This window comes from Centruroides vittatus, unplaced genomic scaffold, assembly GCF_030686945.1.
Source record: "Centruroides vittatus isolate TY-2023 unplaced genomic scaffold, ASM3068694v2 contig_349, whole genome shotgun sequence".
Taxonomy (NCBI): Eukaryota; Metazoa; Arthropoda; class Arachnida; order Scorpiones; family Buthidae; genus Centruroides; species Centruroides vittatus.
In genome coordinates this window covers 3,210,755-3,227,038 of record NW_027122172.1, presented here as the reverse complement: position 1 = coordinate 3,227,038, position 16,284 = coordinate 3,210,755, and the positions used below count along the sequence as shown (strand labels likewise).

Below are 16,284 nucleotides of genomic sequence, written 5' to 3'. Positions count from 1 at the left end.
TATACTAAAAACATCTGTCGAGCCTTTTTTATTCTTTGCTTACGGTCGGTGCCGTAACTAGCCGTTCTCGTGTAGAATTCGCACTTAGGCCCCTCGATTAATTAGATTTGAAGAAATAATAAAACAAATACGTGCATTTTGGGCCCCCCTTCCGGGTGGGCCCCGTGCGGGTGCACCCGGTTCACCCGCCTAGTTACGGCACTGCTTATGGTTTTGATATAAAAAGTCAAATGTTTGTTTTCGAGGCATTCTAAATAATAAATGGGAACATTAGACTAAACATATAAAGACAAACATTTGTGCATGAAAGAATACAATTTAATTTTTGTCATCTTTGATTAACATGTCCATTTGACTGTCCATTTATAAGATATTGAAAAATGTCATGTTTTCACTTAACGTCCATCCATTTAAAGTGGAATATGTAAAAAAAAAATGTATTTAAAACTTTTTAAAATAACAGTCAATTAAAAAAATGATCTTTCTATTTTTCACTATTATTTGTGAAAATAATCATAATTTGACTATTAACGTATTGCACGTCTTATTATATCACAGGAATAATTTCCGAGATCCTATAAAAATTTGTGTATAATTATATAGATCTATTTTAACTAATTTAATTAATATAAATGATTTATATTAATTAAACTACGGTCGACTCCGCATAAGTCGACACCCGGATAACTCGTCGCCGTAGGTTAATTGGTCGGCTTTTTGCGGTCCCGGCCGACTTAATTAGGCAATAATGTTATCGACGTTAAAAAATTCGGTTTACTCGACATCGTTTAACTCGTCGCCACTGCATAAATCGACGTAATTTTTCTGTTTTGCACTTTTTTGACGTCCAATAAGTCGACTCTCCTCCCAAAAAAACGAGTTCGCACCGTACAATAAGCCGTGTGGTGCGAACTCCTTTTTCGGGGGGCGGGGGGGAGTCGACTTATCAGAATTCTAAAAAGTGTGAAACAGAAAAAGTATGTTGATTTATCCTGCGGTGACGAGTTAAACGATGTCGAGTAAACCGAGTTTTTTAACGTTAATAACGTTATTGCCTACGTAAGTCGGCCGGGACCGCAAAAAATTCACTACGTAACCGACCGGTGACGAGTTATCCGGGTGTCGACTTATGCGGAGTCGACCGTATACGACAAATTCGAATTTATCGGTTTTAACGTGTGATAAATTTAAGTTGTTGTCTGAAGTGCTTAAAAAATATATATCCGAGATTCTAGATAATGAGTACAATACTTTTTTGTCACTCATTTCCGTCGATTGAACATAGATTTTTCGTGTTTTGTAAGTTCAGCAGCATGGCCAACATCCTGTAAAGCAATATTATTATAAATCGAGCAGTATTTGTCGATTAATATAAAAAATAATTTATTAATTTTCTTATATATATTTTTGTGAATATAATATATTAATACATTCCATATACATTATATATTTTTTACTACAGTTTTGTAAGTTACAATTTAAGGCACATTATTATATAAAATTATTTCTATATTTTCTACACTTTGAGTGCATGTCACTATTGATAATCTTTTATAAAATTTGTTCTAATTATAATAGTGTTAAATGCAATAGAGTAAAGCACTTTCTTTTTTGTTTTTTACACCATGTTGGTATTAAGAGAACTCTGTGCTTGTCTCAGATTTGGCCAGGCCCACTGTTCGTCACCCGTCAAATCTAAGTGAAATGCCAGCAAAAAGTTTTCGAGGATTAGAACTCGGTTCTTTAAAGTGACGGGCCGACGTGTTTTCTGTCTTGTCCGTCCGTCAATCTTACTTTTGAAATAATGTCTATCAAAAAGTTGTAATTTTGAAGAATCTTTCAGTAAATTAAATATTTTTGAAGCAATTTAACTTATTTATTAGAACAAATTTTAAATTAAAAAATATAACAAATCTTATATCACAATAGAATCTACTTTAAATGAACAACTTCATCAATAAAATGAATTAACTCTTCCAGATTTATTGACAAAGTTATTAAACTACTAATGCTATATCCGAGCATTAAGAAGGCCTTTTTTTTTTGTCCGTCGGAACGACCCGTTCTTATCCGAACGGATCTATAAACGAGACGGCAACAAAAATAATTTATCGTCGAGAATGCAAGATCTCGAATGACAAATTCCAGTTTAAAACTGCCAAAATTGTGTGACCGTAATAAAATTTGATATTAAAGTATATAAATAAATAAATAAATTGATTTTTACAATTAATACATAATTAGATTTTCAGATTATTACTATTTCTTTACATTTGTTCTCATGTATATTTCTCCACTATTTTATAAATATTTCAAAGTGAAAGACTATTCAATAAGTGCACTTTTATATAAACAATTTTTGTTCCCTTTGATGCTAAATGCTTTAATCCATCTACCATAAACAGTATTAGGGAAGTTCAATCTGTAAGAAGTAAACATAAGAACAATGTTTTATTTATATTTTGCTTTATATACACACACACACATATATATATATATTAAAAGCAACGTAGACTACAGAAAATCTTAATATATACAGTAGACTCTTGATTATCCAGCTCGAAAGAAGCGGTACACATTGGGTTTGAATACCGACGATAAAACTTTCATTTAACAATGCTCGTGCACGGATTTGTATGAGCTTACGATGTAAAATGTAAGTTAAATGAGAAATTTAATTAGCTGGCAGTACTTACTTCTGGGGTTCTGGATAATTGAGAATGAACTGTAAGCTTCACAGAATATCTTACCAATCTAACATTACTTATTTTATATTATAATAGATTAATAGTCTTTATAAAACTGATTTTCTTTTTCCGAGTAATGCCGAATTTCTAATGAAGCATACTGATGTTGTCTCGTTACAAATCCAACATTACTTAATAGTTGTTTTAGAAACTAGGGGTTTTAATGTATCCAAAAATTGTAAAGTTGGTTGGAACATTCCCCACTCTGCAAAAGTATACGGTTCTAACTTTAAATTGGAATGGATCACACATTGCATGCTTAACATATTTTCCAATTGCACAATTAACAAATAGTAGGAAATCTATTTTCGTCTCTTTTGAATACTTTAGCCTTGGAGGAAGATAGACTAGAGACCTTTGATTTTGAAAAACTATATCTGTCGGTGAGAATCAAGCTTGCCACCTTCTACTCAAAGTAAGAACTTTTCAAGATTGATACCTTTAAAAGAATGTCCTACAGTATAGATACTGTACGTCTCCGAAATGTTAAACATAATCCTCTACCGAGTAAATTATACATTTAATAGAAAATTCTAAAGACACAAAATAAGTTTACCTATGGGCTCTCACCTTGCTGGTACAGTTGCCGAGATTGTTGTTTAAAAAAACTTGAAGAGAAGGTCTTACGTCTAGTGTCTCACACTTGAGAACAGCACATCATCTGAACTGATGATTTGCACATATTGCATTTGACTTGCAGTATGTCAATCACCATAAACCATTGTGCAGAACAGTCCAATATGGTGGCTGGTATGTAACCAAGCAACCAAGAGGAAGAATCACCTCATGATTATCATGTAAAAATTCTCTCTTTGCAATTGTACAGAAGAGTGATGAATCAACATACAATTGCAGAGTGAAGATGAAAACAAAGAGAATCTGGAATAAATTATTTTTCAAGAAGAGTAGAATGCCATGCAGGATAGCCAAGAATGCATATGATATAGAGGACACAAGTTGTCATCCTTACATCACTGAGGAAAGACACCTTAGTGATTTTTAACAACAAGGAAGGTCACACAGATAAGAATCAATCAAAGGTTACAATTGAGAGCAAGTACTGATGGGCACTCGTGGATTTTCACAGCAAGACCTATATTGCCAAATGTCATATATACTAAAGGATTAACCAAAGAACATCAAAATCAGTTAGATTCTTGCACTCGAGAGATTCCAAACGATACATTTGGAGGTCCCGTTCGTGGCCTACGCACGGCCGAACAGGAATAACGGCAATATTCATGTAACTGTTGGCACGAGTGACAGGTTTATCAATGAGAATGTGCTCAACTACACGATGCCTATGAAGTGGGCCACTGGGCCACTAGTTTCATGAGAAAATTATGGAACAATTCCTCTTGACCATCAAAATCATGCACATTTCCCAATACGTTAACAGGCTGATTGAATGCACAATGCAGATGAATCAAGAACAGACTACAAAAATATGTCAACGAGAGATCTGACAATAAGACACACGAAAACAGCAAAGCAAGAGTTGGCCAAAGAATATTTTTTCTCTGCAATTGATTAACCAGATTGACTATTCCATATTGAAATGTTACACAAATGTAGAGATGAAATATAGGATTAAGACAGACATGCCACAGAACTTTGGATATCAAAACTTAGTTTTAACTATTTTTGTAATACCAAAGACAATGGGAGGCTTATATTCCATATTAGAACATCAAACTTGGGTGGGCCTAGGGCTTATTGAAGTTCAATGGGGCCCCATTTTTTGTTAGATTAAGAATCTTTAATGGTTTAAAATTCATTTTTAGTAATATCAATATCAATTTATGAAATGGTATTCAATGACAAACTATTTCTCATATAAAAAAAAACACAAACTTTTAATATTTTATTTCTTATGATAATAATTCAATTTTTGTGGGCCCAGAGCTTAACCCCTATTAGTCCCTACGTAGATCTGCCCCTGATCAAACTATATGTAAATGCATAGGCGACTAGCATCCAATGTATTTGTATGCTTTTCAAAAATGCAATGTAACCTCCTGTTGCATTGGATAACAAAACTTTGGTATTACCAATAAGAATAAATATTAGACTCCCAGAGTTATATTTTTGGTCATTATTTCTCATCATCTTGAGACAACTGTCTGTACCAGCAGTTGCCAACTAGTGGTCTGTGATCAACTCAAGGTTACGTGAAGTATTACAAAAGGAACGCAAAATGCTTGGTTGCTTTTTTTCACTTGTTTGGTTTTAGATTCGAATAAAAACTCCTAATAACTATTATCAATAAATAATGTGAGAGCAATTGTCGTCGTTTGTGGAAAATAGCCAAGAATCCAAAAACTTAACAAGTGAATTTCATATTAATAAAGTAAAATGAAACTTTTACGATTGTTATTCTATAGATGTTTGTATGTTTGTAGCACTATCATAAATTTTTTAAAAATTTAATGATTTTTAAAACATTTATGATAGTGATCCATGTAGTCGGAAAGGTCGGGACCTACACCGGTCACCGACCTTTCCGACCTGCTTGTGAAGTATCTCTAGATTTTGAGGGACTGTACTAATGTTCAGATAAAGCCCCAAGATTAATATGACTGTCTAGGATTCTATTGTCTGCAAAAACAGAGTAACCGGATTAGTACAAAATGTGCAAATTTTTGTCCACTGTCGCCGAGTCTGTAGAAAATATACCTAAGCAATTGTATAGCAAAAACCTTGTGATTTATACATGAATCAACTGATGAGTTAGTATTGTGGCTAGGGATCCACTTTCTTGTTTTCTCAGTTTGCTTTGAATTGTTCTGTGTGTATATGTTAGGATCAAAGACTGAAAAAGAAGGACCAGAACATGTGATTTTACAGAAATGGCCACTAAAACAAATTTTGTATCATGAATATTTAAAAAAAAGACCAGAACATGTTCTAGAATTATGAACATAACGTGAAGAAATTTTTATCACACATACATACAATAATCTGCCATCTCGATCACATTGAGGAAGAAGAGCAGAGCCCAATTCCGATCTGACATCACATTGACAAACGGGTGTCGGTTTGGTGATGTCTCGGCAATTGTTATCTACATTAACTTGTCTGGGCACTAAAAAAAGCCCACTTGAGCAGCTTTATGCTCACAAGTTTATAATTTCCAACATCTTTGCTGACATACAGTATTTCTTGTAATTACAGCCATCCAAAGAGAGAGCAAATTTTGGGGCATGTCATGTATCAATAAAAAAAAATGTAAATGTTGTTCAAAAGATATCAGTTGGAATTCTAAGTGTCATTTTAACAGTTCCTGTAAAAATAAATTAACTTGTAACATTTCGTGTTAATGCAACTTTATACAGGTATACCTCGAGTTATGTCGTTTGTCAAAAAAGTATACGGAAAAATAAAAATCAAGTTTAAGAGATTTTATTCGACTTTACATCCGTCCGCCACAAATACCGAAGTCGTAATATCACTAGAAAACCGTTAAAAGCACATAAAATCATATTAAAGTATGTGCAATTACAGTAAATGTTAATATAATCATCATAAATCCTAGAGAACGAAACACGAAAACATCTGTGTTTCTGTGTCGTCGTCTTATTTAGAGGTCTTAAGTGCTCATTATTGGCGTTTTCCACCGTAGTTTCGACTTACGTCGTGACCACACAAGAAAATTCGACTTACGTTGCCTCTCCCGGAACCAATTACCGACATAAGGCGAGGTATACCTGTATATACAACTGAATTTCAAAATAATGGAATATTCCTTTTTTTAATTGATTTCACGGCATTCATGCTAAAAATAATAGTGTTACAAATGTGAAACAATGTAATTAATAAAGTATCACATTTTATCATGTTTTATTTTATTATTGTGTATAGTTCTTTTACAATTAAAATTTACTTTCTTACCTGCTGTTTCAAAATGATGGGATATTAGTGACAAAAACAACAAAAAACCTCCATCAAAATAATATTACAAAATGTCTTCCAAACACAACTTATCTAATGATATTAAGCAACAAATAACTGGGATGAAAAACACAGGAAAAATTCAAAGTGAAATAGCCAGAACATTTCACATTAGTCAAGGAATTGTTTCTAAAATAGTAAGACACTATGACATTAATAATTTGATCAATAAAAGATGAAACTGTGGACAGAAACAAGTCCCAACTCAACAAGATGATAAAGTGTTACAGTAGGTGACCATTAGGAATCAATTTAAAAGTATGGAATGATTATAGAATCAAGTCATCTAGACCTACAGCATGGTGAAGATTGAGAGAAGTAGGATTTCAATCTCGTGCACCAAAAATTTAAATAAATCACAACGTAGGAAAAGTTTGCTCTAGGCAAAAGAGAAAAGAACACAGGACAAGAAAAGTATTGTGTTACATATGGTGATGAGGGATCTTATGTTTGGCATAGAAAAGGAGAAATCAGTGATCTAAGCCATTTAAAACATTCTGTTAAACATCCACAAAGTGTAATGGTATGGGGATGCTTCACTGTAGTAGGCACCAACAGCACAACTGTCAATTATGATATATACAAAGAAATTCTGGAATATTTTCTTATATCATCAGTGAAAGATCTTTTTGGTGGTGATGATTTCATGTTTCATCAAGAATTTGTCCCAGCTCATACTTCAAAAACTGTGAAGAAATGTTTCGGCAGCAAACATGTAGTGTTCTGACTTGGCCAGGCAATTTCCCAACCTCAACCCAATTTAAAGCATGTGGAACATTACAAAATAAAGGGTGCAAACACTTTGATCATCAACTAAAAATGAGTTGATGGAAGTGGTGAGGTCTGTTTGGAACAACACTACTACTGATCAGTGTGAGAAACTAATTGAATCAATGCCTCATTGAATAAAGGCTGTAATTAAGGCTAAAGCAGGCTCAACACAATGTTAATTAAAACTGACATCAATATATTAATATATACAAATTGTATATAAGGTGAAAGAAAAATAATCCATTAATTTGAAACAGCAAATAAGAAAGTAAAATTTAACTGTAAAACTATATACAATAATGAGCTGATTTTTGAAAGAAATAACGATGAAACATGATAGAATGTGATACTTTATTTATTGCATTGTTTCACATTCGTAAATTATTATTTTTAACATAAACGATATGATATCAATTGAAAAAAGGAATATTCCATTATTTTAAAATGTACTTGACACAAATACACTGGCCCAACCCTAGTTATTCATGTTATCTCATGATGCTGTCTTGATCTGCACTACAATTTATTATTATTAATGTGCTTTACATTATTTTAGTTAGGTGCCTCACTTAATTGTTTGTTTAGTTACGGCAATGCGACACTTGGGCGATCTGCCTAGGGGAATGCCTTCTGGGACGTCTTTTTAAGGGAAACTGGCCCCTATTTAGACGTTACAGACGCGGAGAAAACGCAGAAAACTCCACGTGGCCAGCCCATCCGAGCGAGGTGCAAACCCACGACCGAACTTCCAGTGTTTGGGGAACAAAGACTACTTAGCCACTGGTGGGCCGCCTCACTTAATTGACTGCATGTATACTATGGCATTCTTCAAACACTGAAAGATCAAACTCCGACACCTTATAATGAATGTATGATTAGTACAGATAGTATACTAATCATAATATTACTAACATATACATTTATTTTGTTTTAATAATTTAAGATTCAGATGAAGAAGTGTTGCTTTGTTTAATGTATTTTCTTTACTTATATTTTCTATAATAGTACTTTTCTTTACTGGAAAGTTCAGTACTGTTTACAGACTTATCAATAAACCTGTAAACAGATAAAACTACCCAAAATAATAATACTGAGTAATACAGTCAAACCTGTTTTTATGCGCTCTTTTTATGTGCGATTTTTTAATGCGAATTTTTAATTTGTGCGGTTTTTTTTGTGCGATTTTTTTATTTGTGCGGTATAGTTTGCGACTAGTCTCGTGCGATTCGTCATGTCTCACGTTGACTTATCATAGCTAAATAAACTTATTATAGCATAAATGCACTTATTATAGTAATATTATTGCATGAATATGCGAAAAATGAAATTATTTACTTTTTAAGTCAACAAAACACCACCTGGACAAAAATATGTAAAACAGACGATAGATCAGACGATGCAGTCAAGTGCTGACATCTGTTGTCAATAAATTCTATTTCGTACGGTTTCGAGTTATTTTCTACGCGAGACTTTTTTTATGCGGTCCCTATTCACCGCATAAAAAATATTTTTTTAATTGTGTTGCGAAAACTATTTTTTATAGCCCCTCGTAAAGTTTCGTGCGATTTTTTTTTAATGCGTTTTTTTTAATGCGGTCCCTATCCCCCGCATAAAAACAGGTTTGACTGTATAATTAAAACCCAATTCCTCAATATGTATTTTCTAATAATAAATTTCCAATGTTTCCATTCTCCCCACAACAATAATATTTAGATTTGATATTAATTATCCAATGAGTTTTTTTGATTGAACAAAACTAAATTTATTAGATTTTGGTGAAATTAATATAAATCACTAACCTTTATTTGAGTCTTGACGACTGCTCAACTGCACACTTCCTTCTCCATATATAGATATAGATCTGTTACTGGTAAATGATTCTAGACTATATTTTTCTTCAAAAAATCGTCCTATATACTGAAATAGAATAATTTAATTAACACAGAAGTATTGTCATTTTGTAAGACACTCTAAATGGAATAAGTACAGTTCTTATTTCATTGATTTATTCTAAATACCTGACAATGCTAGTACTTTTAAAAACTTTAGAGCAGTGGTTCCCAAAGTGGGCATTACTGCTCGAGGGTGGTGAGTAAATCTAGGGGGCAAAATGAAGCAAGTGGGTGGCAAGGGGCGCTGGAGGCAGGATACTGAACAGTGACCATAGACAAGTGTTGGGATCACTGACACCCTTTCTCTTTCCTCTGTTAAAATGGGTGAGAAGAAATATTGTGTTTAGATGTGGAGAACAACGTATGGTACGACACAAAATGTGAGGTTTGTAGAAAAGTTTTTCTAAGAATATTTCCAAGCCTTTCTCACGCAAGGGAAGATGGGTTGAGGGCATCGGTTATAAGTTTATGGAACCAAGAGTGTAGTGGTCGAAAAAGTTTGGGAGTCACTGCTTTAGAGTATCAAAAACTATGAATTTTTTAATTCCTGTTTGACAAGTTTATTTTTCCTGTTTTTGCAGTTCGTAATACTTTGAGACACTTTTACAATATGGATCAGTGAAAATTCCGGCCTATCATTTACTGAATTTTTTGAGTAATTTAAAAAAAATAGTTTATCAAAAATATGTGAAAATTATTTTTACTTTCTATGCTTACAAAGCATTTTTAAATATTTTATGTCATACTACTTTTAGTTTAGTTCTACACAGAAACAGTTGCTGTATATTCTTATATTTCATTTTAAGTTTCATCAGTTATTTACAAAGAATGAAGTTTCTTAATCTACTTTTTCATTTAAGTGCACTTAAAGCAAACCTCTTCACTAACAGATTTTACGGCAATCCGATTCTAATACTTGATAACATTAATGTAATATAATCAAAAATTTAGTTATATTAAATCAGATTGCCTTGAGTGTAAACTTGATATCAAGATAACTTTTGTTTAATAGAAATTAATAACAAAATAATCCAAAACAAACAACTTACTGGAATCTGCGTAAGTCTTTGACATCCCAAAGATACAAAGAAACATAATGTCTGAAATAAAATAGATATAAAATGAATATAATACTAAACTAACATAAATTATTTTTATTGTAATTATAACATATACTAATTTTTTTCTTTAACTTGTTAACAAATAATTTTTACCATATGTTTGCAGATTGTTTGGCATGTTGGTTTATCCAGGAGAGACCATAAAATCAGATATTTCTGTATGGTAAAAACCAGCATGCCTGTTTAAGTTAGGTTATACATCTCTCTCTAGAGGGTATGCAAAATAACAAACGAGATTTATTCTAAAACCCTGAAACTGTCAGCATTACATTGTAGGCTGTGGTCGTTGGGCACTATAGTCCTCGACAGATCGAAGCGGTCAGTTCTCGTTAGGCGCCAAAGGAAAAAGGCGGGAATTCCACGATGTCGCCGACGTCACCCCCGCGCTAGACCTCTGGCGGCGTCCGCAGGCGTTCGCGGCCTTAGTAGCCTTAACATCATAACCTATGATTATACATTTAATTTCTGCATCTTGTCTTCTTTCTAACAATGTAAAATACTCGTGGAATGCAGAAAGTGCATTTTTTTATTTTATTGCAATTGGATCCAAAAATGTAAAAATAAACACCAAATTTTAGAAACTCACTGTAAATTATCTCAATTCACACCAATTAATATCTGCTTTGCGTGAAATTTGAGAGGAAGGTGTTATTTTTAAATTTGGGGAGGATAAACAGTCAGTACAGCCCACACTGACTAACTACTACAACTAATGTCAATAATCCTCTAATTGTTTTATTGCACTGTAAAGTAACTTTCTTCCCAATTTTAATTCAGTCAAATTACAATGTTATTATTTTATTGTACTGAGAAGAATGTTTTCTTTAACATTTATTTAACAACTAGTTTTGTTAGATCTGATTAATTTTATGTTTTAGTTGCAGTGTAACCGGCATTTCGGTCAATCCACAAAAATAATGTAGATTGTTGAATTAATCTTATTGATAGTACTGGAGTGCATCAACTTTGATTTGGTACATTTTAATTGATTATTAGCTGCCTTCCAGTTTAAATATCATTACGTATCATCAAGGAAAATATTTGTGTGTAGGTACTCAGATATTTCTATTAGTAATAAATAAAAAACACGACAAGTGGCATTAGCCACTAAGAGCCTAAGAGAGTGTGTCTATGAGCCAGTAAGAGAGTGTGTCTATGAGACAATGTATAGAAATTGTTATATGTAGTTCTTCAATGCTGCATTATGCAAATAATCTTTCTTTGTGAATGTAAAATTGTACTGTACATGTAACCTTTGTTGTAAATCTTATTGCAGTATTTACTACTCTTCAATCTTTTATGCTATTGGCCTAATATTAAATTAAATTATTTGAATAAATTTTTAATTATTCAACATGTTGACATAGTCACAAATACATTCTTGTAATAGTATATAAAATTATAATTTTATAAAAAATAACAATGATAAATGTTTTAAAACTCACCAAATATAACACAAACATCACATAAAATATTATAAATATTGATATTCCGAGATATATGGGCCAAAAGTTCGGTAATTTTGCAATAAATTCACTAGCCGCATAAAAGTTGACTCCAATGATAATTGCGGATATTAAACTCGCTAAAATTTTATTTATTCTAAAATATAAATAATAATTATTATAAATTTAATTTAAAAATTTTAAAATATCTTTTAACACTTACTTTCCATTAGCAAAATCATTCATGATACGTGCGGATGACGTAAAAGTGATTGTCGGAAGAAGGGCAAACGGTAACTGTAGACTCATGAGGGCATTCAACCAGTCGTTCATGTTCGACAATTGATTTATTTCACTATAGGTTGCAACAAAAAGAGTTGGTAAAATGGCTATTGTTCTTGTCAACAAGACTCTTTTCCATCTTGCCCAATGTAAATTTAAGAAACCCTAAAAAATAAATTCAACAATAATTATAAAAAAAAAAGGGAGAAAAATACACAATACTTTTGTATGTTTTAAATTTTTTGTTATTTGTGAGGAATTGTTTATTGGAACTATGCATTACTTAATGTAACAAATATATGTTTACTACTATTATATCATTTTCTATAAACTTATTTCATTTGCTGATCAACATGTATGTATGTATGTATGCATGCATGGATAACATAATGATCATCATCATATCGAAATAAAGTTAATTTACCTGTAAATAATTTGCAGAGTTGTAATTACAGTATTTATGTGTGTGTAAGCCGCATGCGTGTATAAGCTGCATGCAATGGATATGTAGGCTCGACCAAGTTTTGGTTGTCGGCAGAAAAATAAGAGTGTAGACGTAACAATCATAATAACTAGGCAAACATTATGATTATACTTTCATTTTGAATTGTTCAATACTAAGATGGTAACTTACAGTAGAGCATCAATTATCCGAAATAATTGGAATGGAACAATTTCAGATAACCGATCACATTCAATAGGAAAGAATAAAAAGAAAAATACCTTAAATAAACTATAAATATTAATTTTAATTCTAGTACAGTAATAATAAAAAGGTTAAGGCATAGAAATTTAATGCATTAGGTGACTCACTAATCACACTGTTCTGTTTGTACCATAATAAATAATACCTAACACTATTGTTGATAATAAGATAGCTCAATAGTGGACTAAAGAATATAGCCGAGAATCGTTGTTGTGTAAAAACTTTGTAATTTCTGGAATTAGTAGTCTCTGTAATCAATTTTTGTTAGTCAATGTTTGGATAATCGACACACTACCATATTACATGTTTTATTAATTAATACATAACATACTGTACTTATCTAAAATAAAAATTCTTATGACTATTAATAAAATTTAATGGATAAAATCCTTAATATCAATAAAGAAGTTTATCTATATCAATATTTACAGCTAAATAGCTACCACATATATCGTTAATATAAATATGTATTAATTTTCATTACTTACTTCCATTACAAACTGTCCAGCATATGTTCCTGTCATTGTTGAACTTTGTCCTGCAGCAAGAATACCTACTGCCCATATATACATTGGAATTTGTCCGAATTGACATTCCAAAAATACGCCCTGTTTTTAATATATAACACACAAATTATGAAATCATTAAATAGAATGAAGAAGAAAAAATGCAAGAGAATTACATTTTATAAAATACGTGCACAAATTCATTGTGTGAATAGCATGAAATTTCTCACAATGACTTTGGCAACAACACGGATTAAACAGTAATTGCACACAATATTAAATAACTATTAAACATGCAACACTTCTATCTGTTATGAGAGATACAAGTCTAAATATGTTAGTATGCCTAATTATAATGTTTTGTATTGAAATTAGGCTAATGTTTTCTTAGAAATAATAGCCTATTTTGACAGATATCTCTGATATCATCTAAAAGAACATAAGTGATATGATCAAAAAAATAACTTTAAAAGCCAACAGTTTAAAAACTAAAGCACTATCAAATATAACTCTAATGTAGGTAGTTAGTAATGATCTAGATTAGCAATACTGAACAATTAGAATGGGTTAACGTTACCCTAGGTATACAAAATGGCGGCTCGTCTCCGATTCCAGCAATCTGAAGACAGGGAATGGTGGGGACGCATGTTCTAACCTCACCCATTCTAATAAATTACCATAATTATTAGCAACCAAATTATTAGAATAGGTTAGGTTAGGTTAGAATGTGCATCCCACTGTTCTGTCATCTTCTGATTGCTGGAATTGGAGATGAGCTGCCATTTTGTGTACCAAGGGTAACATTAACCTTAGAATGATGCAAGAGCATGGGATATTTGTAATTTAGCATTTGCAAATAATTACAAGATTAGAAAAGTGATCTTGCAATAAGTCCAAGCAGTTATTCAATTTTTTGGACTAAAAAGGTTCCACCTGCTGAAATCCATTGTCAACTAGTCAAACCTTAACCTAAAGCATATAGGAATGATATCATGTCCTATTGAGATGTTATATAATGGTGTCAGAGGTTTGCAAATGGACAACAAAATGTATAATGAAAGCCATGGAGGACATTCAGGCCACTCGATAACACAAATCGATGCCACTAGAATAGATAAATAAAAATAAGAACTGAACAGGTTGGTATGTTTTCCTACTTTTGAAGCAATACATAGATCACTGTTTTGCTACTGAAGAAGTAAAAGCTGTCATCATTGGGTGGCCATGGCAACAGAAACAGGAATTTTTTAAATGAAATGAACAAACTCATTACACATTGCAATAAATATCTGAACAGACAAAGTAGTTTTGTTGAGAAATAGCATATTGCATACAGATTAAATCCTATATGATTTCATTTCCATAATAAAAGTATTTGTCTTTTTTATTGGCTTTTTTAAAATTACAGTAGAGCATTGATTATCCAAAACAATTCGGAACTCGGGTTGTTTGGATAACCGATCATGTACAAAAAAATATTCCGATCAATGAGATAAAGTATATTTGTAAAGTCGAATGAGAAACAAGAATGACATCATCGTTACTCTGATTTCATTAGACTTTTCGACCAATTCATTTATAACTAAATGGCTGTTTGTAAAATCGAAGATATGAACGTTGCTAGTGCAGCTTTATCCGAAATATTTTTCTTAGATTGCTTCGGGTGGACAGTTATTTCTATCATTTCACCTTTTAATTCACAATTTAAACACTCGAGTAGATTTAGAAACATTGATATCATCGGGCATCATTTTCTTAACGAAGTAAACTAACTCTTCCCTTCATTAACTTCGTTAGAGTTTCATTCGAAACATCATCACTGCAGAGCATGCGCACTGAGCGAGACTACTACTTTTTGACCAATTTGTTACTAATGCGTTTAACTCGTTTGACTTTACGAACGTACCCATAGAATAACAACGAGTTATTTTATCTCATTGCCCTCTCATGGTCGCGCCACTGCTGCCAGCTAAAATACGCACACCAACAAAAATAATATTGGATAATAATAATACCAAATATTTTTATTTATTTATTTATTTAGACATACTGGGAAGAACCCATGATATGGAATACCAAATATTTCAGTGCCACAGCATCGTCGGAAATTTGAATTTGCCGACCGGAACGCTTTCGGTTACCCGATGTTTCGGTTGATCGGTATTTGGATAATCGATGCTCTACTGTACTTTTTGATCATCCCACAAAATATCCAATGCACTTTACCTCTTTCAGCTAATCAAAATGAAAATACAATTAATTACAGTTTAGAAATTTAACATTCTTGTTCTAAAATCTAAAATTACTATCATAATATCATCAGTCAAATTAATGATACAAAAAGTAAATCAAAAATGACATAAATTGCAACAATGACAATTTATTAACTATGATTGATTCTTGTAAAGTAACGTAAATAGGTAGGGTCGACGTCATGCTGACAATTGTACGTGCACAAGGAGAAAAACTCACATAAAAAAGGCATTAAGGAATATTTTATTTCTGTACAAACGTTTTTTCGAACAGATTTTAAATTACAAACAGGAACAGCATTAACTGAATAGAATATAAAAAACTTTTAGAACGAAAAGTTTTTAAAGACTTATTTTTGAAAATTGTGTAACATCTACACGTATGTGCCTAAACTCACGGAGATGGTAGAGGGTGTGGGGACAGTGGAGGAACATGGTTAATCATAATTATTTAATAGCTTATAAACGCTGATCCAAATTCCAGGCAATTTGAAGGTGGGGAATTGCATGGGAACAATAACCTGGTGAAAAGGGACTCCCAAATATGCACCAGCTTCTTTTCTCCACAGTGCCTAAGCAACACAGAATGGTCCCAAAGCAGAGTGTGGTGA

At 32.2% G+C, this 16,284-nt stretch overlaps 1 protein-coding gene across 3 annotated transcripts in view; it reads right to left on the bottom strand.

The window, feature by feature from the left end:
* Nucleotides 1-677: 677 nt before the first annotated feature.
* Nucleotides 678-16,284, bottom strand: part of Mvl (Malvolio) — a 60,785-nt gene continuing 45,178 nt past the window's right edge. For 2 of the 3 annotated variants that reach the window (XM_067269341.1, XM_067269342.1), the window contains 6 exons: nt 13,404-13,523; nt 12,151-12,374; nt 11,928-12,084; nt 10,411-10,461; nt 9,269-9,386; nt 678-1,325 (listed from right to left, as the gene is read on the bottom strand). In XM_067269341.1, coding sequence (XP_067125442.1) covers nt 1,306-1,325; nt 9,269-9,386; nt 10,411-10,461; nt 11,928-12,084; nt 12,151-12,374; nt 13,404-13,523 — 690 coding nt within the window. In that variant the 3' untranslated portion in view covers nt 678-1,305. Of the gene's footprint in view, nt 1,326-1,764; nt 2,423-9,268; nt 9,387-10,410; nt 10,462-11,927; nt 12,085-12,150; nt 12,375-13,403; nt 13,524-16,284 lie in introns of those variants that run through there. The other variant, XM_067269343.1, reaches the window with a different exon arrangement.